Raw genomic sequence first — 24172 nt, 5'->3', positions numbered from 1 at the left:
GCTTGAGAGGTCTGGAAAAGGTGATCTTGTTTTTGGTGCCCTGCCAAAAAGCATCAAAAAGTACTGAGTAAGGCAGGATTTCTTTCTGTCTCTCCAGTAGTGTTGAATCACCCCAGCAGTAGTCTGTGTAACGTACTCTGTAACTTGCATTGCCATAGAATAAGTTAGGCCTTATCAAGTCCTTCTGTTGTACTATTATTCAAGGCACAGTAGAGGAATATAAGGTTAGAGAAAATGGTATGGATTTCTCCTCATAGTAGAGTAGTTCCTGACAGTTGGTACTCACTTCATTAACTGTAAAGTCAGCCTACACTCTTCTGGCTGTTTTTCTTGTGTTGCTATTTTTATTGGTAAGGATTTCATATTGGGAAAGAATTAACAAAGGAAAGAAACATTTAGTGATACTTAAGAATCTAGTCATCTGAAACAACAATATTGTTTGGAACATACACACACACACACACACACACACACACACACACACACAGTTTAGACAGTAAAAGATTTAGAGGGAGGATCATATAAAAACTTCTAATCGTAATGAAATATTCTGGAAGATTTTGCTTTTTACTTTTATAAAATCATCATAAGATTATGATTTTGATGTCCTTCCCAATCCACCTCCCCACCCCCATCTTCAGTCATGGTGCATTTATGAGAATGCAGTAGACCTTAGCATACATAAGAGTGATGTTGATTCTGCTCCAGAGCAGTTCCTGCCATTCTTGAGATTTGGGTACGAGGCTTGCACACTGACTGAATGCTGCCAAAATTACTAGCTTCACAGCAGTGAAGGGTGTTTTGTAGGCCTCTTATGGCACTTCCAAATAGACAGAGCTGAAGATTTTGAAGCAGAGAATGTCACAGATCTGCTGTACTTAGGATTTAAACAGAATATATTTTAATAAAAATTAAACACCCTTTCTGGATTATATAATTGAAAGAAATGTGTTTCTCTGACAGAGTGAAGGTACACTTCTAGCAACTGGTTCCTACGATGGGTTTGCCAGAATATGGACTAAAGATGGTAAATGAGGCTTTTTTTTTTTATCTTTCATTTGTTGTTATTGTTGATCTAAGTTATAAAGCTTAAAGTAATTTTAATGTTTTTCCTTTTGAATATTAGGTAACCTTGCTAGCACCTTGGGGCAGCATAAAGGCCCTATATTTGCATTAAAATGGAATAAGAAAGGAAATTTCATCCTAAGTGCTGGAGTAGACAAGGTAAAAAGAATATTTAACTTCTGTAAAGGTTAATTTGTTAAAGAGTATAATTGAAAGTAATGTTTTTCTCTACTAATCACATGAACAAGAAAACATTCATATTTGGTAAATTCATATATAAATTCATGATAGGAATAGTAATGCTTTCTTAGATTTTCTGTCAACTCATTCCTGAATCTGCTCATTCAGATGCCTTTTATTCTTTATCTGTGTGACCACTCCTCATTTTTTGGGAATTTGAGCCATAATGAATGTCATACATCCTATACTTTTTGCCTCCCTTCTACAGTTTCTAGTTAATCTCATCAGTGAGTATGGCTCTGGAGAGATTTCATGGGAAATCTTAGAACCAGTCTGTTAGCTGAACTCCTAATGTTTAATTGAAAATCTAAGAAATGCCGGATCTTTCCAGCTCTTTTCACCTAACAAGACTGGTAAATATGGATAGGTTGAAATCATGGCCTTCTTTCTCCTTCATTTTCTTAAGTTACTGCCTTTACCACACCTCCCAAAATGAATACAGATTTAAGATTATTCTAATACAGGAAAGTACACACTCAGAGTTAACTGTATATTGTCAAAAAGGGAAGTAGAAAAAAGAGGAAGAAAAATGAAGGAGGCCAGGAATGGGAGGGAAGCGCCCTATTAATAGTTACTGCCAGTCTACAATATTTTATGACCCCAAAGTTATGAAATTAGTGATGGGAGGGTATTAAAGGAATTGTGAATATATCTGTTCAGATTTATATGTCATACTTTGATGTAATATAAAAGACATTGTTTTACTTATTGTCAGAATTCAAGCTGCCTTTATAGGTAAATGTGAATGTTAAAAATCTTAATATTGGGAATTAACTGATTAACTTTATTAACCAAAATTTTGCCTCCTTATAGCTAAGCAGCTATAAAAATCTTACATTAAATACACTATTGCGATGGAGTTTCTTAAGCAATCTCATATAATGTCTGGTACTTTCTAGACAACAGTAATTGTTATCTGAAGTAAGTTGACTGATAAAAAGTCACCAGGGAAAAATTAAACAGCTTAATAGTCATCCCTCTCCTCCCCTTCCCCCGAAGTGGAATATAGCCTCGTTGTACTAAAGGTAAATGTTAAAAAATTAAATTAAATGTACTGTGACATTTCATATTGCTTTAATATAATTAGGCATCTAATTTATGCGTCTATGATAAACTCTTTCTAGCTTCTTAGCAGTATATTTTTCTTTTCTATCTCAGACTACAATTATTTGGGATGCACATACTGGTGAAGCCAAACAACAATTTCCTTTTCATTCAGGTAAATCTTCACAATTTACATGAGAATTAGAACTTTCTTCTATTTTCCTAATTAAACTTTTAATAGCGTATAATTCATCTAAAATCTTGAAATATCCAATATCAGTCTTGTTACTAGTCCTTTGAGGAGTTGATGTTCTTTGACTTTCAGATAGTTAATTGTCAGAGGATCATCAGATGTTTTCTGTGAAATGTACCATAAAAAAGCATTTGCAGCCTGGTGCAATTAGAGTTGGTAATATTTAATGGTAAGAACATAGATTTTTGAGTCAGGAGGTCTAGGTGTGAATGTCGATTCCAGCCCACTTGACAAGCTTTAAGATTGAGCGAGTCATTGAACCTTTCTGAGCCTTACTTTCTCTATCTGAAAATGAGGGATTAAAAACAATACCATTTGTTAAGAGCATAAGACATATATATGAAAATACTGCATAAACTCCTGCAAATTTAGATATTGTCATTTTTCATTTTGGATTTATGTATCTAAATCAGTCCACCTGCTTACCTAAAATAAAAATTATTAGGCTTTCCTGGTAGTGTTGGAACTTTGGTGCTTTAGATGTTTTTCTCTTTTAAGAAATTGATAGTTAAACCAGATAAATATGATCCCCAAGATAGTGTGCTTCTTTCTCCATGATATACGGCCATGCAACAGGGCATACATCCTGATGTGTAGAGACACCTGGGTTTTAGTACCTACACTCTTGTGCAGCCTAGAACTTTTGTGCCTACTTTCAGGGAGGTTCCTGAGGACAGGAACTGATGTTGAACTGGACCAAGATGCCTAATAACTATTAGAACAGTAGTTTTAGTACTGCCTGATTTAATTGCATTTTGCAAGATTTTGTTGTGGTTGGGTAGAGTTTTGCATTGGAGCCTGACTTAAGTAACTCTGGTTATTTTCAAATCTTTGGTAACATACTTTTTACAAACAGCCAATGGCACAGTGTTACCATTAAAATTGAAATATACAACTTCTGGCCTTTTGCTTTTTTGTATTTCTCTATTTAGTGTGATTAAGCAAGCCAAATAAGGTACAAAAATGATTTTTCAGTAGTATCTGAGTAACATAATTTTGCAAGTATTATGTTAAACATTTCAGCTTGATTAACACTTACCACATTAATAAGCATTTACATGTCAGTTTTTGTTTACCTGTTTTAATCCCGTTTTGCCTTTGCTTCTAGTCCTCACCCAGACGGAATTCTCTTAGTCCTCTGGCTGTTCTGCCTAAAGTTTCTCCTACATCCTAGGAGTGATGGAAAATTGAAATAAGTGTGTGTGTGTGGCACTGTTACTAGCTGCTATATAATGTGTACCACCTTTGTGTTGGAGATGATGCTCTTTATATACACGATCCCATGTAGTCTTGGCTACAGCCCAATGAGGTAGATGGTGTTGAAGTCATTTTACAAACAAATAACCTTTTTACCCATGGTATTCTTTCCTGTCATGCTTTTTTGGTTTTTTAAACGGCTTTATTGAGGTATAATTGGTGTAAAATCATCTATACATATTTACATTGCACAGTGTAATATATTTTGACATGTATACACACACACACACACACACACACACACACACACACCACTGAAACCATCACCACACTCAAAACAGTACATCTGTTAGCTTCAGAAGTTTCCTCCTACCCCTTGAAATCATTCCCTTGCCCTTCCCCAGGTAGCCACTGATAGTCTTTCTGTCACCAGAAACTAGTTTACATTATATAAATAGAATCGCACAGTATGTATGCTTTTTGTGTCTGGTTTCTTTCACTCTGCATAATTATTTTGCATTTCTTTTGATTTATGAGTAGTATTCTGTTATGTTGATATACCAGTTTGTTTAACCATTTACCTGTTGAAGCAAATTTGAGTTGTTTCCAGGTTTTAGCTATTACAAATAAAACTGCTATCAACATTCCTGTGCTTATCTCTTTATGAACTTGTGTTTTTCATTTCTCTGTGTAAAGACCTAGGAAAGTTATGGCTAGATATATGGTAGGTCTGTGTTTAACTTGTTAATGCCCAACTGTTTTCCAAAGTTTATGTTTTCCAAACTGGTTTACATTCTCAACAGCAGTGGGTATTCCAGTCCCTCCATTTCCTTGCCAGCACTTGGTATGTGGTCAGTCTTTTTCATTGTAGCCACCCTAATGAGCATGTAGTCGTATCTCACTGTGGTTTTCATTTTCATTTCCTAATGACTAATGATATTGAGCATCTTGTCATGGTTTAATTTACCATCTGTATGTCTCCTTTGGTGAAGTATCTGTTCAGATCTTTGGATTTTTAATTTAACTTCGTTGTTTTCTTGTTGAGTCTTGTGAACTCTTTATATATTCTGGATACAAGTCTGATCAAGTATTTACAAATATTGTCTCATAGTCTGTGGATTGTCTCTGCATTGTTTTGGCAGTGTGCCTCAGAGATCAGATATTATTGATGTTGATGAATTCCTTAATTTATTAATTTGTTCTTTTATGTATCGTGCTTTCAGTGTCAATCTAACATGCTCTTTTTCTTTTTGCTTGATGTAGAAGTTGGGGGTCACTGATTTGAGACCTTTCTGCTTTTCTAATGGGGATATTCAGTGCTATAAATTACTTCTAACTACTACTTAGTGACATCTCACAATTTTTCAAATGTGTTTTCATTCAGTTCAAAATACTTTCTGGAGTAATTTTGATTCCTTCTTTGACCCATGGGTTATTTAGAAGTGTGTTAATTTCTGAGTATTTGGAAAAATTTTAAAGATCTTTGTAATATTGCTTTCTAATTTAATTCCATTGTTCTCATAAATGTCATTTAGGTCAAGTTGTTTGATAATGTTCAAATCTTTTATGGCCTTTAGTGATTATTCTGTGTACTTAGACCATCTGTTACTGAGAGAGGGGTATAGAAATCATCAACAATAATTGGAAAATACAGTAATTTCTATTTTCTTTGAAGCTCTGTCAATTTTTGCTTTATGTGTTTTGAAACAATGTTATTAGGGGCATGAACGTTTAGGAATGTGGCAACCTTATGTTGAATTGACCCTTTTATCATTTTGTTAGCGGCCCTCTTTTTTTTTTCCATTTTATTTTTTGTGCTCTGAAATCTACTTTGTCTCATATTAATGTAGCCCTTCCAGTTTTCTTTTGGTTAGTGTTGGCATGGTATATATTTCTCCATGCTTTTAATCTATTGATTTTGTTATATTTGATGTATATTTTATGTAGGCATCATATATTGCTTGTTCATTCAATATCAGCGTCTGCCTTTTAATGGCAATATTTAGGCTATTTACATTTAATGTGATTATTGATAATGATTGCATTTAAATTAATCATATTTCTATTTATCTCATCTTCTTTTGCTATTTTTCTGCTTCCATTTGGATTAATTGAATATTTGTGTGATTACATTTTTCCTCCTTTGGTGGGTTATTAACTGTAAATCTTTTATTATAATGGTTGCCTTGGGATTTATAGTACACATCTTTAACTTACCACCATCTACCTTCAAGTGATATCTTAAAGGGGTTAAATAATACAATTTTTTACCCATAGTTACCATTTCCAACTCTTCATTCCTTTGCACAGATACATAGTTTCATCTGGTATCATTTATTTCCTGCTTGAACTGCTTTAACATTCCTTATAGTGTAAATCTTATGTTGATGAATTCTTTTGTAGGTATTAAGAAGTCTTCATTTCACCTTCACTACTGAAAGATATTTTTGTTGGGTATAGAATTCTGGGGTTGACAGGGTAGGGTTTTTTTCTTTCAGTACTTTAAAGAAAAGGTTGCTCTGTCCTCTTCTTATTTACACTGTTTCAATTTGAACTTGCTACCATTTTTATCCTTATTATTCTTGTCTTGTTTTCTCTGGCTGCTTTTAAGATTTTTCTCCTTATAACTGATTTTGTGCAATTTGCATATGTTGTGCCTTGGTTTAGTTTTCTTTATGTTTTTTGTTCTTGGAGCTTCTTGGATTTCTTTGTTCATAGTTTTCTTCAAATTAGAAATTTTTTGGACCATTATTCTTTAAAAAATATTCTACCTCCTCCCAACATTTATTTTTAACTTGAAATTCTGATTATGTTTATTAGTCTGCTTGATGTCCCGTAATACACTGATGTGCCATTCATTTTTTTAATCCAGTCTTTTTTCTTTTTTTCATAATCTCTGCTGTTTTCAAGCTCACACATCTTTTCTTCCGCAGCATCTAATCTACAGTTTATTCCATCCAGTACGTTTTTTATCTCACATGTTTCAGTTTTAATCTCTAGAAGTTTGATTTAGGTCTTTTTTACATCTTCTGTGTTGCTACTTAACTATTTGAACAAATCATATATAGTTGCAAGTGCTTTAATGTCTAGGTCAGTTTTTATGATTTGATTTTTCTCTTCATTTTGGTCATATTTTCCTGCATCTTTTCATGCCTTGTTACTTTTGATTGGAAGTGAGGCATTTTGAATTTTATGTTGTTAGTTGCTGAATATTTCTGTATTCTTATAAGTATTTGTGAATTTATTCTGGGACATAGTTAAATTACTTGGAAATGGTTTGATCCTTTTGGGTCATGCTTGTAAGATTTGTTAAATGGCAGTGAAACAGTGCTCGGCGTAGGGCTATTTATTTCCTGGTAATGAGGCAAGAACCTAGATGTACTCTGACCAGTGTTCCATGAATCAAAAGGTTTTCTAGTCTGGTGGATTTAGACACTGTTCCCAATCTTGAGTATCGGGCATTGTTTCTTCTAATTCTTTTGAGTGGTCCTTTCCCAGGTCTCAGCTAGTATCTTCAGATACTTGTGTTGATTAGTACTCAGCTAACTTCAGGTCTTCAGAATTCTTTCTCTCTCTGCATAGCTCTGTCCCTTCTAGTTTTGGGAATTCTAGCTGCCTTCAGTTTTCCACATTTTGAGCTTTATCTCTTCCGCCCAGGAATTTCATTAATTTCTTCCTAGGGAGATTCCTCTTCCCTGTGCCAAGATCTGGACATTTTTCCAGATCATATGTTTGAGCAGTTATAGAGGCACATTGTTGGTTGATTTCCTTTCTCTCAGGAACCACGGTCCTTTATTGCCTGGTGCCCAGAGTTCTGAACTATTATTTCATATATTCTGTAATTTTTTTGGTTGTTTTGGGCAGGAGGTAAATTTGGTCCCTGTTATTCCATCTTGATCAGGAATGAAAGTCTACCATGCTTTTTAAATTACCATATTTTAATTCCTGTACTGTATTTTTGTCCATATACACTCTTACATAAAGCATAAATCATGATTATAGATGAGTTAACCACTTCATATTCATTAGGATGGCTATAAAACATAACGGTGTTCACGATGATGCGGAGAAATTAGAATCCTTGTACTTTGCTAGTAGGTATGTAAAATAGTACAGTCGTTGTGGAAAACAGGATGACAGTTCCTCAAAACGTTAAATAGAGTTACCATATGACCCAGCAATTCTACTCCTAGGTAATTGAATTGAACGCAGGGACTTGAACAAATTCATGTCCGTCAATGTTCATAGCAGCATTTTTCACAGTAGCCAAAGGGTAGGAACAACCCACTGTCCATTAGCAGATGAGTGGAAAAACAGAACGGGTCTCTATATACAATAGATTATTATTCAGCCATAAAAAGGAATGAAGTTCTGATACATGCTACAACACCAGAGAATTGGTACATGTTATGCTAAGTGAAATAAACCAGACATAAAAGGACAAAGAGTATGATTCTACATGAGTAGAATCTAGAATCATTCTAGAGTATGATTCTAGATATTTCAAGAGTATGAAATGTCTAGAATAGGCAAATTCATAGAGACGAATGTAAAGATTCAAGGTTACAGAGGCTGGGAGGAGGGGGAAATGGAGAGTTACTGCTTAATAGTTACAGAGTTTCTGTTTGGGGTGATGAAGAACTTTTTTTTTTTTTTTTTGCGGTGTGTGGGCCTCTCACTGTTGTGGCCTCTCCCGTTGCGGAGCACAGGCTCCGGACGCGCAGGCTCAGCGGCCATGGCTCACGGGCCCAGCCGCTCTGCGGCATGTGGGATCTTTCCGGACCGGGGCACGAACCCGTGTCCCCTGCATCAGCAGGCGGACTCCCAACCACTGCGCCACCAGGGAAGCCCGATGATGAAGAACTTTTGAAAATAGTGGTGATGACTGTACAACATTGTGAATGTAATTGATACAACTGGATTGTACAGTTAATTAAATGACAAGTTTTATGTTATGTATGACCACAATATTTTAAAAGTATTAATGTAATATATAAAAACCATTGAATTGCACACTTTAAATGGATGAAATTTATGGTATATGAATTATATCTCAATGAAGCTTCTAAAAAAAATAATAAATGAATATTAAATGCCTTTTTTCCCTTCCCTCATAGGTTTGTTACCTTTCTAAATTGTGAAGGATGCATGGGTTAACCAAAAAATAAATCAGAATTGGAGGACACAGAAATTGAATCTTAGCTCCAGGAATTTTTTTTTTTTTTTTTTTTTGGCTGCACTGCATGGCTTGTGGGATCCTTGTCCCCAGTCAGGGATCGAACCGTGCCCCTTGCAATGGAAGCACGGAGTCCTAACCACTGAACCGCCAGGGAATTCCAGCTCCAGGAATTTAAAAGATTTTGTAACCCTAGGCAAATTAACTTTTCTTAGCCTCTTTCATCATGTGTAAAATGAGACTAGTAATAGTAAACACACCTCTCACATATTACCTACATAAAAATACATTTTATGTTAAAGATGTGTTTTTATCCTAAAGAACTTGTATTACCTAGACTCATTTATTTATTTATTTATTTATTTATTTTTGGCGGTACGCAGGCCTCTCACTGTTGTGGCCTCTCCCGTTGTGGAGCACAGGCTCCAGACGCGCAGGCTCAGTGGCCATGGCTCACGGGCCCGGCCGCTCCACAGCATGTGGGATCTTCCCGGGCCGGGGCATGAACCCGTGTCCCCCGCATAGGCAGGCGGACTCTCAACCACTGCATCACCAGGGAAGCCCCCGCATGTGTCTTTTTGAATTATGGTTTTCTCTGGGTATCTGCCCAGTAGAGGGATTGCTGAGTCATATAGTAATTCTATTTTTAGTTTTTTAAGGAACCTCCATACTGTTTTCCACAGTGGCAGTATCAGTTTACATTCCCACCAACAGTGCAAGAAGGCTCTCTTTTCTCCGCACCCTCTCCAGCATTTGTTGTTTGTAGATTTTTTGATGATGCCCATTCTAAACGGTGTGAGGTGATACCTCATTTTTAAATTTTAGGAATAAATATAAAGAAATGAGGTATCTATTCTTAGATTATACCAATCTGTTATCATTATATCTTATGAGCCAGGCATATCACAGAAGTGTTAATCATATAACTCATATGGCACCATTCCCCAGCTTCCTCCACTTATCTTTACCTGGTTATATAGTTTGTTTTTGTTTTGTTCTGAACCTATTGGTATATTTGTTTGAATGCTGTTTCAAATTTTCTCAGCCTCCTATTTAACATTTTGCAGATGACTCTACCAAATTAACACCCTGGTGGAGCATGACAGATACTTGGTTTTCTTCATAGCATTATGTTATACTTTTTTTAAAAACTTTTTTGTTGTTGTTTTTTGCGGTACACGGGCCTCTCACTGTTGTGGCCTCTCCCGTTGCGGAGCACAGGCTCTGGATGCGCAGGCCCAGCGGCCATGGCTCACGGGAAGGAGCCGAGAAAGGGAGCAGTTGCTGGTAAAGAAGGTCCAGGCTCAACCTGATCCAGGCAGGGCTCTGGAGTGTTTGTTGCACCTCAGGGTTTTCCTCATCTTGAGCCAAGGGTGCTTGGTTTTTGAATCTCACCTTCGCCCCCAGCTACCTACTGCCTACTCTAAATCCAGTGTTTTTGATATGCTTCTGTTGCTTAACCCAGTTACTTGCTACATTACCTTAATCTGCATTGCTAATTATAGAGAGGCTTTGCACTTTGCACCAGGGGAAAATGAAAGGAAAGAATCTTTAATCATATCAGATCTAAAATAAATATTAAATGCCAGCCAGCTTTTGGGCCTCTGAGGTTTTAAATTCAACGATGTAGATTTTAAGAGGTATTTGACAAGAATCACTTAGAAGAAAAATGTATTTGCAAATCATGCAATATTCCATTTATCAGTTGAGTAGACAGTGGAAATGATACTTATTCAGTGTAACGTTTGTCTAACTTGTAATTTACATAGTATTTTCCATACACATAATCTAACTTGATTTTCACAATATTCTTGGGTACTAAGCTTAAAGGTTTTATCCCCATTTTAAAATTATTTTTTTAATTTTTATAAATTTATTTATTTATTATTTATGGCTGTGTTGGGTCTTCGTTGCTGCCCACGGGCTTTTTTTTTCCCTAGTTGTGGCGAGCGGTGGCCACTCTTTGATGTGGTGCGCGGGCTTCTCATTGCGGTGGCTTCTCTTGTGGAGCACAGGCTCTAGGCGCACGGGCTCAGTAGTTGTGGCGCACGGGCTTAGTTGCTCCGTGGCATGTGGGATCTCCCCGGACGAGATCGGACCAGTGTCTCCTGCATTGGCAGGCAGATTCTTAACCACTGTGCCACCAGGGAAGTCCCCGCATTTTTTTCAGAAGAGTAAAATAGCATGAGAGGTGACTTGCTTAGGGCCCACTAGTTAGGGAGTAGCAAAACAAGGCTTCTTATCCATTGAACACTCACAGAATTTCAGAAACAAGAGGAAGTGTAGCATCACATTTAATTTTATCATTTTGCAAATGAGGAGCCAAGAATCCAGTGCTAGTAATTTACAGGGCAAGCTCTCAGGAACCCTCATCTCCTGGTGACCAGACCAGTGTACTTTGTATTAGGCTGTGTCTCACATGGAGACAACCAAACTGAAATCTATTAATATTTGTAATATTTAAGTACCATAATTTTTAAAATTCTATTAATACCATAAAAAGTATAAAGTAAAATATTTTAAGTTCCTATTAATAGCATACTTAATGTCTAACCATGGTTTAAAACTAAAGCTCCTAGGCTTCAGTACATGTGGAATGAATGCAAACCTTGCCTGTTTTTCTTTTCAGCGCCAGCATTGGATGTTGATTGGCAGAGCAACAACACCTTTGCTTCTTGTAGTACAGATATGTGCATTCATGTCTGTAAGTTAGGACAAGACAGACCTATTAAAACATTCCAGGGACACACGGTGAGAAACCTTTTTTTCCCTCCTCTAAAGTGATTATGATGAATAAGTAATGTTTCAGAGTGGTTTTGAAGTATGCATGTTTAATACCCAAAAAACAACCAAGTCTATGAAACGAAAATGTGAATGTTCACTGTTATTTTTAGAATGAAGTAAATGCTATCAAATGGGACCCAACTGGCAATCTCCTGGCATCCTGTTCTGATGACATGACTTTAAAGGTAATTCAGATAGTGGGGAGAAATGGGGTTGAGGAGTTACACACTGTGGCTGCTCTGGCTGTTTTAAGATTGTTTAGAATGTCTCTCTTATAGTTGGGAATTATGATACTGAGGTTTGTGCTATTATAAATTGTCTTCACTCTTAGGGAGTCATATATTGTTACAATTAAAGGTTATTTGCACATGTAAGGATCTGACTCATAGGTAGCAAAGATCTTTGTAGGATTCATGGATTTGACTGAAATTCTGAGAATTGTGTTAATTGGATTTTGCTGTGGTGTGAGTATATATCACCCTTTCTGGGAAACTGATATATAGTAGATATATAGCTTAGTTGGTGAGTGAGTATAGCTGACATGTCAGTATTCACATCTCAATATGAATTTATGTTTTTCTTGTTGCATAACTAAAAGCAAAAACTAACACCTAGCACCTACGCATATGACATACCAAAATTAAAGAAGAAAGGCAGTTTGAGACAAAGAACAACATAATACTAATCTTCAAAATTAATGAAGCTTGCACCCTATGCTTCACCATGTTTACTGTATGGAAATAATTTATCTTTGACTTTACAGTGCCAGTGACTGCAGACGTGATGCCCCTTAGAGATAGGGATAATCATGAAGGAAAACTGCTTTTCCTCTTCCCATGAACAGACTAAATGTAACCTTGGTAACCTGGTGGTTTTTTTCCTTAAATACCTGCTGTGTTTTTAGTTAGATAGTTTTTTCAAGCCTGGACTCCTTTGTAAACGTTGCTGGTAAAAATGCTTTTCTTCACGCTCTTGTTTGTGAGATTACTTTGCGTGCACATGCCTTATGCTTATAAAATGAAAAGCTTCTGGAACAGAGTATGGCACATACAAGGAAATGAAAGGAGGCCGGTGGCTATAGAGAGCCTACTGTCAGGGACTGAGTTGCAGCTGGAGAGAGAAGTTTAAGTTAGAAAGTGTTAGAGAGCTTTTTTTAGTTCTAAGAATAATAAAAGGTCATAGAATTTTAAAGCAGAAGCTAGAAGGATGGATATTGTCTAGTGAAGCCATATTTTGAGAACAAGGAACAGCAGATGAGTGAGAAGATTATGTCCAGCTTGGACAGTGCCTTTGAGTCATGCAAGTGGAGGTGCCAGGTTGGTCTGATGCTCAGAGAACAATTCTAAGCCTGACATAAAAAATTTGGGATTTCTCAATAGGTGGGTAGTCATTCAAAGCCATGGCCATGGACAAAATTGTGTAGGTAGAAATGTACAGAGTAAAAGAAGAGGAAAGCTTAAAAAAGTCTTAAGAAACTCTGGCATTTAGCAGCTCAAGAGGAATGAGACTCCAACAGGAAATTGGAATGACCTCTGGAAACAGTGTGTAAAGAGAAGAGTACTTCAAGGGAGGTGATGGGTGAGAGTGGTCAGTGTTATCAGTGCTATCGAAAGCTGACATGAAGTATCAATATGTTTTGGAAACATACCTTTTGGATTTATTTACATGGAGTTATGTATACCTAGGATACAAAAACATGATGTTATTGCTTCATTATCTCATTAGTTTCATTGCAGAAGTGTGAAGCACAGCTAATTTTTGTTTCTTTGTCAGTACTTGGGTTTGGTGTATGTGTGTTTGTATTTGGCAAGGTTTCCCCCCATGTCTTTACTGAATGATTTTGTTAGAATACTGTTGGTGTAGGTTTCTCTTAATTTTTGCTCAAAAATAATATGAATGATTTTTTAACCTGTATACATAGGCATGTTTTCAACTCTAGAAAGGCGTATTCTCTACTCACCATTTTAACTTTACTGCTTTGTTACTTTTCACGGTTTCTTGTATGTGAATCATTTACAATTTCTGAATTTTATATGGGAAGAATACTTGACATGAGATCTACTCTTAACAGATTTTTAAGTGCACAAAACAAGTGTTATTGTCCGTAAGCACAATGCTGAGATTGTGATCTCTAGAGCTGAGATTTTATGCTTGTTTATTAGCAGCCCCTCCCTGTGACCCCACCACCTCTGGCAACCACCATTCTTTTTTTTTTTTTTTCTTTTCCATTAATGTTTTTTTTTCCTTTTTACACCAATAATTTATTTTTTATTTTTGTAACATCTTTATTGGAGTATAATTGCTTTACAATGAATGGTGTGTTAGTTTCTGTCCTTTATGGTTTACTATAGGATACTGAATACAGTTTCCTGTGCTATACTATAGGACCTTGCTGTTTATCCCCACCATTCTTTTCTTTGCTTTTATGAGTTGGACTCTTAGATACATCATGTAAATGGAATCATACAACATTCGTCCTTACAATTTATCCATGTTGTCACATATTGCAGGATTTCCCCATATGTTGAGGCTGAATAATACTCCATTGTATATATATGCATTTTCTTCATCCATTCATCCATTGATGGGCACTTAGGAGGTTTCCGTATCTTGGCTTTTATGAATAATGCTGCAGTGAACAAGGGCATACAGATGCCTCCTCAAGATGCTGATTTCGATTTTTTTTTTTTTTTGATAAATACCCAGAAGTGGAATTGCTGATCATATATAGTGGTAGTTGTTAAAATTTGGGAGAGCACCTCCATACTATTATTCATAGTGGCTACACCATTTTGCAATCATTTATCAATAGTTTACAAGGTTTCCAATTTCTCCACAACCTTGACAAGATTTTTAAAAATTTTAATAGCCATCCTAACAGTTGTGAAGTGGTATCTCACAGTTTTGATTTTCATTTCACTGACGATCAGTGACATTGGGCATCTCTTCATATACCACCTATTGGCCATTTGTGTATCTTCTCTGGAGAAATGTCTATTTAAGTCCTTTGTCCATTTCTAAATTGGGTTATTGGGGTTTTTGCTGTTGAGTTGTAGGGTTTCTTTACATATTTTGGAAATTAACTCCTTATTGGATATATGGTTTGCAGTATTTTCTCTCATTCCATAGTTTGCCTTTTTACTTTATTGTTTCCTTTGCTGTGCAGAAACTTTTAAATTGTATGTAGTACCGCTTGCTTTTTTTTTTTTGCTTTCATTGCCTATGCTTTGGTGTCAACATGAATCATATTATATTTATCTGTATGTTGCTTATCTATTTTCTCTTCCTGATTGCAAAATAGTTCCTGATTCTAAATTCTAAGAGGAATTTATAATGTAGATCTTTTATTTTAAAGGACAGCATAAAAACTAATGCCTTAAACGTTGTAGGATCATTAACTGAGGAACTTACTGAATCTTGAAGTTTGTACCATCTGAAGCTATCAAAAGTAATCTTAGAACTACAGTTAATTGAATCCTGAAGCCTCACAATAGTGAATATTTAGAAAGGACTTGAAGCTAATTTGTCATTTTTAAAAGATAAATATTAAATATATTCTACATTTTAATTTATTTGTATGTATTCTCTTGATCTCTATTGTTCTGGTGTACCGCTATATTTTGGACTGGTAAGATGATATTATAAAAGTACCCTTTGTATGGAAAAATAATTACATGCCTTTTTCCTTTTTGCTTAGATATGGAGTATGAAACAAGACAACTGTGTCCATGATTTGCAAGCACATAATAAAGAAATTTATACTATCAAGTGGAGTCCAACAGGGCCAGGGACAAATAATCCAAATGCCAACCTCATGTTAGCAAGGTAACATTTCTGTTTTGCTTTTCCTTTATGAGTCTTTTACAAAGAAAACCTCTTATAAATATGACAGAAAATTAGGAAAAATTCCACGAAATGGGAATGTATCCTATAAGGAATATATATATATTTTTAATGGGAACCTTTAGACACAGAGTTTTATTATTATTTCAGGTCATAATGGATATTTGTATCTGGAGATAGCAAATAATTTACTGATAATATCAAATATTGATTAAAACCCAAGTAATTGAGGCATAATGCAATAAAGTTTTTTCAGCATTAAAAAAAAATAAGTTAAAAACATATTTAATGTAGCATCTCAAAACTGTGGGTCAATATAAAGGAGTTATTTAAAGAGAAAAGGAATACAGTGAATTAGCTCATTTATGTTTTCCAGTTTACAGACTTGGAGATGCCCTTAATGAAGCTGTCATGTCTCCGATTAGCTTTGTTTCCAGAACACTTTCTTCCCAACAGCACCGTCTGCTTCTCATGAGGAATTCATGGCTAGCTATTAGGAATGGCTGAATATTGTAGATTGGGGGTGGGGCTGAGAGTATTTCATTACTTATAAAATCTTTTTTTTTCTCCCTTGTCAGTGCATCCTTTGATTCTACTGTTAGATTATGGGATGTAGACCGAGGAATTTGCATCCATACTCTGACAAAACACCAAGAGCCTGTGTACAGTGTAGCTTTCAGTCCTGATGGCAGGTATCTGGCGAGTGGTTCTTTTGACAAATGTGTGCACATCTGGAACACACAGGTATGTCCAAGTTATTTAAATAGTCAAGTATTCTTACATAAGAATATAAGAAGCATTTGTCTAAACAAAATTTTTTTTTTTTAGCTTTGGTTGTCATTCCTTTTGTGTCATTAATTCAGTTCGTTTTTATATGAGCACTTTTTGGGGGGAATTTACAGCTAAGTAAAGACTGAAACCAGCTGAAGTGAGATTTTCATAATATGGACCAAAATTTAGAGTCTCTGTTTTATTTTTTCCAACAGTTTTGCAGACATGAAATGTGAGAGTTTAAGATGCATTTATTTAGATAAATGATACCATTTCTTTATGTTCTAAAAGAATTGTCTTCAGAGAAGGTATATATGAGCAGTTTAAAAAATGTGTTAAAGGACAAGGTTTTATGATTGAGCACATAATTTATCAGAAACGAACTTAAAACTATGTACCATCTTTTTAGGGACAATGCTACAGAGATCCTTTCTTAAAAATGGAGAAAACAGTTTTGTTGCTTTCATTATTTTAATCTTTTCAGTGTTTTAGTTTTTACATGCCAAATACTTTTTCTTTAATATCAGTCATGTGACTCTCCCTGCTCCACCCCCTGTTCAAAAATCAGATCTTTACTGCTTGTATTATATGCACAGTAAGTTATTGTGGGTTATTTCTCTTTGTGTTGCTGATCACCATAGTTGGTCAGCCTATTTTGCATAAATCATCATTTTCCCACATTATTTTTGATTAAGTTATACATTCAAATGGTCTCCAACACCCTCCCCCCATTATAAAAAGGTATACACTGAGAAGTTTTGCTCCCATTTTTTTCTTGATCCTCTACAGATAACTTTTTTTATCGGTTTCTCTTTCATTCTTCTTGAGGTTTTTTGTAAATAAAAGCATTATGATTCTTTCATTTTATACTCCCACTGTTTTATTTTTTCATTTATATTATATTCCCTTAGAATTGGTTTTTATATATGGTGTGAGGTATAGTTCTAATTCTGTCTTTCTTTATGGATCACCAGTTTTCTTGGCACTATTTACTGTCCCTTCACTGTTTCAGAATGTCACTTCTGTCATATACTACATTCTTGTATGTTTTGTTCATAGATTCTCTTGTATTCCATTGATTGATACATTTGTATGTACCTGCATTGTTAGTTTAATTTTAGTGACTGTAACTTTGTTATTCCCCCTCATTAAGTCTTTTTCTTTTTCCTTCAGTAAAGTTTTATAATTTCTTCATAAAGATCTTCTTTTTTACAAAATGTATTCTGAGATGCCTTATGGATTTTATTGTTACTGTGTTTAGCATGTTTTAAAAAATAATATTCCTTTTACTTGTGGTTGCTCATGTTTGGAACATTATGAATTTTGGCATGTTGATGTTGACTCCATCAAACCTGCTGAGCCCTCTCATTGCTTCTAATTACTTACCGGCTTGCAGGATCTTAGTTCCCCGACCAGGGATTGAACCCATGCCCCCTGCAGTGGAAGCACAGAGTCCTAACCACTGGGCCATCAGGGAATTCCCAATCTTTCTGTTTTGATTGAATAGCAGAGGCTTTCTAGATAATCTGCCGGTTGTATACATTTTCCATCACTCATTCACTCCATTTTGAGTAAATTAATTTAAAATAAAATTTGGGTATAGAACTGTAGAGTTCTAAGGGAAGATACTGCTAGACTTCTGAGGGCATTTGGGTAACCATACTGTTTTGTTGTATCACTATTGTGTATCAAAATGTCATTTTACTTTTTTTCTTTTAAGTTTGAAAATAGCAAAATGCATCTTGTGAGCTTTCAGTGCAGGAGAAAGTAATTGTCTTTTTGTCAATATGTACATCTATTTTTTTTCTTTCATTACTTGGATGATATGTTATCTAAGCATTTGACAGTTAAATTGTTACAGTCTGGTCAGAACAGAGGTTTGAGTAGATGCTGAGGATCCTTTGGCTTTTGTTAATGTGATAGCTCTGGCTTGTTGACCATGCTGTTTCGGTTCAATTATAGCCTGATTCAAGCTTAGAAATTGGTAAGTACTACTGAAAGACAGTGTCGGTTTTTAACCCCAAAATTGACAATCCTGTAGATTTTACTCTCTATACAACAGCCTATCTTAGATCTCGTCGGCGCCACTCCATTCTCTTCTAATTAGCTGTAGATACTTAAGGCCCCCTGTACTCGTGCTTTTTCATTAATCTCTTAAATTGTGAGAAATTTTGTGATCTTCTAGCTTAGTGATTAGCTTAGGGCTGGCTGTCTCAGAAGGTTATGTCTTGGTTCCATGTTGTGTTTAGGTAGTTCTGCTACTTCCGGTTTGAGTTTTTTAGTTCACCATGAAGCTGTGAGATACTTTTCTGGTTTGTCAGAACAGAACACCGGAAGCATATTTTTCATTTCTCACAGCAGAACCTCTGACCTTTGCCCTGTTTAATAACTGGTTTCCTAGGGGAATACATTTTTGTACTAAGTTTCAGTTATTGAATGGCAGCTGAATGATTTTGGTTTCCATTGCCGAAGGAATAAAATAATTGAGTTATATTTATGAGTCGGCTAAATTGATGATGAAATTGGTAGTGTTCCTGGTTGTACTTTGTTTTCTTTTAACTTAAAAACATCTTTCAATAATAATGTACATATGCGCTTTTAGCTTCTTTTATAATTCTCCTAGCTTAGGGGCACTTCTAGGGTCAAAGAGAGCAAAGATACCTTAGCTAAGAATGGTTATCAATACTGGAGAAGCCGTGTGTGTGTGTGTGTGTGTGTGTGTGTGTGTGTGTGTGTGTGTGTGTGTGAGATCTGTTGAGAGCAGGCTAGTGCTGTCTGTTTGTAAAAGGATCATCATTTTATGTTTCTGGTATTTCAGAACTTGTTTATGTTGAAGTTGAAGCTAAATCCTACATTGGATTGCTAGAAATAAAGCCATATAATATTTTACCTCAGTATTTGAACATATATAATAATATATTATTTTTAAGATTCCACTTCTCATTATTTTAGACAGGTGCTCTAGTTCACAGCTATAGGGGAACAGGTGGAATTTTTGAAGTTTGTTGGAATGCAGCAGGAGACAAGGTTGGAGCCAGTGCATCAGATGGTTCAGTAAGTATATAATGAAGTGTTTCCAAAGGGTGTGTGTGTGTGTGTGTGTGTGTGTGTGTGTGTAAGAAAGAGAGAAAGCATAGTGAATAAATGTGGCTTGTTGTGGTAGTGACTACAAAAGGGTTCTTTTTAAAAAATAAATTTTATGATATGGGTATTGACCTTTTTTACTGAAGGCTCTATACTTTTTATGTTCATTTCATTCAGATAATGTAAACAGAATTTAGACTATCTTTGCCAGAAGAGTGCCTTCATAATCAAGAAATGGACAGTTATTTTTAGTGTAAAACTTCATCACTGAAATTAAGTGTAGCGCTGTGAGAGAGACTTGAATTTTTAATGCCTATTTTTGCCTTCTCTTCCTTGCAGAAGAGTGTTGGTGGCCCAGGGAAGGGGAAGTACAGGCAGTTGGGTCTGCACTGAGGAATGTGTGATACCAAGAGACTTTCAGGATGAGGTTGGCCATGTATTCACAGAAATACTAGTTATGGCTTCTAAAGTTCTGAAAGCCAAGGGAAGATGGAAAGGGGGATAGCTATTAGCTGTTTACTGAAGCAATAGCTTAATGCAATCTGTAGTATCTTTCATTAAGATCCAAGAGATAGAAAATGGTCTATTTTGAGTATATTTTTTCTACTTTTTAATTAACAGAGAGTAAATCTTCAGCATGTTAGCCATGGTTCTTCCTCTGTAGTATTAACCCATGGTTGTTAACTCCATCTGCTTTCAGACAATTTATCTGATTTCTGTTGGTGCCCATTGCTATGATTACTTTTGTTTTACCAGTTTCGTGAACTTGGAACTAAGAAATAGATTCCAAACTGTATAAAAGTGTACAATGAAATTCTTTACACACTGGTTGATTATTTTAATTTCTTACAGGTTTGTGTATTAGACCTTCGGAAATAGCGCTACTAGTTGGAAGCCATGGACCGACTATGAATGTGTATATAGCCAAAATGACTGTCCCCGACCCAAGTACTGCTATAGTCCCACTTGAACCATGGCCAGTCCACTACAGCCAAATCTAAGAGAAATATATACATACAGTGTATATAAACAAAATTGCACCCTGAAGATGACAGAATTTTGTCACAGCTTGTGAATTCTGTTCACCAAGTGCTGGAATCTAATCTGCTGTGCCCCTAAAATAGCATTTAGAAGTTTTGGATATGAAAAACAGAAGAGAGAAAAAAATAAGCGTTATAAAAGCAGCCCATACATGTACGAGTTTTTGGATACTAATGACAGCCTTGTTTCTCCCCTTTGAATCAGCAGACACCATGGATTATATTCTTTTTTCCCTTCAGTAGTTTAGCAGTTTGTATGTACAGAGAAAATGGACTTACAAAAACTTGCAGCAGTAGTTTGTTCTTGCTTTTAAACTTTGTTTTTGGTTTAGTTTATGGATGCATGAAGTAAGGGAGTGAATCAGTTTCTTGTTTATATTTTTTTCACCTTTTAAACAAAAAATTCTTAAAAATATTTTAATGCATTCTTTTGAAGAGATAGATGTTTGGTACATTTATGGCTCCCAGAGCATATATTCGATTGGTGCATGTTGTAGAAGGGGGAATTGGAAATTAAATGGAACTATATGACTTTGGTCATGTCAATCTGTAAGACACATCAGTAAAAGGGTATTATGCTCTGTTTTTTGTTTTTGCTTTTGCTTTGTTTTTTTTGTTGTGAGGTTTTTTTTTTTTTCTCTTTGGTTTTTTTGTTTTGTTTTTTTGGTGATGTGGCTTAAATGCAATAGTTTCTTTTTTGGGACATATTTCTGCCAATTAAAGACTAGAAGGGCACAAAAAATTTTTTAATACCATAGAGAAGATGCATAAAAAAAAATCTTCTGATGTCTTGTAGCCATAACTAAATTATGGTTAAAATGTGCACTATTGTGAAAAGGAGCAAAGTAGGTTTGAGTTTTTGTTGTTGTTTGTTTATTTGTTTCTTTTGCTTTGTTTTTTAAGAGATTAAAATGTTTCTGGATAAGGATTAGCTTCTCAAAGTGTCCATCATTCTGTGTAGAAGCTTAAATATGTAATGTAACCAAACTCCAGTATTAAAAATCTCTCATGTTATTTTTCTTTTTACAAAGCAAGATAACAACATATTAACACTGCCATTACATGGCAAAATGTTTGCTACCTTAGTTTAAAAACAATCTTTAAAACAAAAGACTTGCTTCAGGGTGTTTTCACATAGCGGTGATTCAAAATTTTTTAAAAAGGTATAATTGCACTAACCTCCCTGCTGCTCTAATTCTGCATTTGTGGTACTTGTGACTACATTTTTTCAAATAATAGATAGATTTAAGCTGCTATGTTTTGTTTTTTCAGTAATCACTACTATATCATGTCTTTTACTCTGTTTATAATATCACGTATTTTCTTAAAGGTATAGGTATCAGATCAAAAACCTCCTGTGCTCATGCAACTAAAAGCTAAAATATACAGAATCTACAAATGATAGCATGGGGCTATGTTTATATGTGTGATTAACAGGGTTTGTCATGATTAATGTAATAATCCAGAAGTGTCGATTTTGAAGAGAAGAGTTGTCAAATTTATGTCTCAAAGATTTTAATTAAGGAATATCATTTATTATCAAGCTTGGCAAATTTATAACACTGTCACTAATTATTTTGAAGCTTTTACTGCTAAAATTTTAACCTATGTTTTAAGTTTAAGTAGAAACTGATTTAACCCAAGTAATGCAGCTTTGATTTTCAGCATTTGTTGTTTTGCTATTTTTACAAAACAGCATTGATTGAAGCAAGTCTTGGTTTTACTAAGGTAGGATAGCATTTGCTATTGGTAAAGAGAATAAATACACTTAATTTCACAATACATTGTTTTATGTGTACCCCAGTTGTTGTTAGTGGGGACTATGATACTGTAATAATATTTTTTAAAATTTACATCCAGAGAGGCAGTCATTCATGATGGTTTTGTGCCAGCTGTTTTTAGGGTTTTCGATCACATTATAGATATTTAGAACTATTACCCTGTGACTTACGTAGGAAACCTAATACGCTGAGTATCTGGCACTTGAAATCCTGCTTTTATTGCTGGAGGTCCACATCTGTGGTTGACCTCTGTTGTTGTTTTAAAAAAGTAAATAAAATTTTAAAAATCTGTGCAATAATTTTTAAATGTGCTCCCAGGAATAGACACAAATGTTTTGAGTATGTTTAAGCTGCATTTTCCTTTAGCGATGCATTTGTCAATTGCACTGAATTTAAATCTGAAAGTCAGAGGTGATTATTGATAGTACTTTTTGTATTTTGATATGGACAGTTTATTCATTTGCATACAGTTATTGACTTTTTTTCCCCAGCTGATTAAAAGATAGTCATGAAGTTCTGCAGTATAGCTGCCAAAATAGACAGCTACATGTTTATGGTGTTGTCATCTTCTCTGTTTTTGGGGGGTTTTTTTGTCGTTGTTGTTGTTTTTTTTTATCTTTAGCTATTTTACTTAAGCATAATAGCCACAATAGGACATATAAAAGATTATAAATACAGAGCTTTATTATCCTGAAGTCTTGGGTCTTTTAAGTATAAACTATCAGAAAGGTATCCATTTTGTAGGCTTGGGTTCTTTGTGAGCATACAGTTATTTCTTTTTGCTGCTGTTCTCACCGTCATCATTGCCTGCTGATGTGCCACGATGCTGCTCCAGTAGACATAAACAAGATTGCCTCTAATTTGAGCAGTAACATGATTATAAGAGACCAAGTTTCACAGCCTGTAAAAGTTCTATTTTTGAGGTTCTTGCTTATTTTTCCTTCCTTTTTTTTTTCTCTCTAAGAACTTATCTGAAGATCTACTGATTCCAGTAGATTTTCTGTGGTATTCATTATATATCATTGTTGTATAGGCTACTGTAAGAAACTTATAAGGAAAAATAGAAAGGAAAACTTGAATGAATAGAATACTCATTGATTAAAATAGAATAAGGAAAGAGCAGCTGTCACTCTTAAACATCCTAAAGGAATATCTTTTTTCTTCTCCATGTAGGAAATCCCCTAAGTTCTTAGTATTTGTTCCAGTCCCAATTTCCTGTCATTGATCAGGTACCATCACTGACTTTCAAGTGACTTTTAGAAGTGGTTAACTTTTAATTTCCTAATAGGTCTTAGAGTGTATTGAATTCTGTTTTAATTAGTTATTCTCTAGGTAAGTATGTTTTAGGATTAAACACCTTTTACAGATACTGAAAGTGCCTCCTTTTGTGGTGTAAAAAACAAATTATGGTGCAAAAAGTAATCATTAGATTGAATTACATGAAGGTTTTTTGCTTTTTGACATATAAAAATGTCAAGAGAAAGGCCAAAGATTTGTACTTTTTCACTTAACTTATAAAGCACTCCTTTTTTCCTTAAACTTATTTCTGTCAAATTAGATTTAATGAGAGAGTACTATTTTTAAGGAGCTATCTGTTTATGTAGAATGATTTTGTTAAGAGTAATGTAAACTATTATTGAGTAGAGGCCCGAAGAGGAGTATGCATTTTTGCTGTTTAAAGGAATCACAAGTGACCATTCTTATGTCAGCAAAAATGTTAAGTTTTACTAGATAAGTAGAAAAAATAAATCTCAAATGCAGTGCTATTTACTCTTTTCAAACAGTTCTCATTTTCTTAAGCACATTGTACATTTCTATAGAACCCGCATTTATTCTCACATGCTAAGGACGGTACTTGCATTTGGTGAATTACTGTTGACAGTTTCCACAGAAA

At 35.0% G+C, this 24172-nt stretch overlaps 1 protein-coding gene across 1 annotated transcript in view; it reads left to right on the top strand.

The window, feature by feature from the left end:
• The window catches only part of TBL1XR1 (TBL1X/Y related 1), an 87145-nt gene extending 66036 nt beyond the window's left edge, over positions 1–21109 (top strand). The window contains exons 7-15 of the mRNA XM_065876114.1: positions 964–1027; positions 1127–1224; positions 2464–2524; positions 11605–11726; positions 11870–11944; positions 15457–15584; positions 16181–16346; positions 19326–19427; positions 20310–21109. Coding sequence (XP_065732186.1) covers positions 964–1027; positions 1127–1224; positions 2464–2524; positions 11605–11726; positions 11870–11944; positions 15457–15584; positions 16181–16346; positions 19326–19427; positions 20310–20336 — 843 coding nt within the window. The 3' untranslated portion in view covers positions 20337–21109. The remainder of the gene's footprint in view (positions 1–963; positions 1028–1126; positions 1225–2463; positions 2525–11604; positions 11727–11869; positions 11945–15456; positions 15585–16180; positions 16347–19325; positions 19428–20309) is intronic.
• Positions 21110–24172: the final 3063 nt, after the last annotated feature.

Source organism: Phocoena phocoena, chromosome 4 (assembly GCF_963924675.1).
Source record: "Phocoena phocoena chromosome 4, mPhoPho1.1, whole genome shotgun sequence".
NCBI classification, from domain to species: Eukaryota; Metazoa; Chordata; class Mammalia; order Artiodactyla; family Phocoenidae; genus Phocoena; species Phocoena phocoena.
Note: the sequence above shows the minus strand (reverse complement) of the source record. Positions and strands in the feature narration are given on the sequence as shown.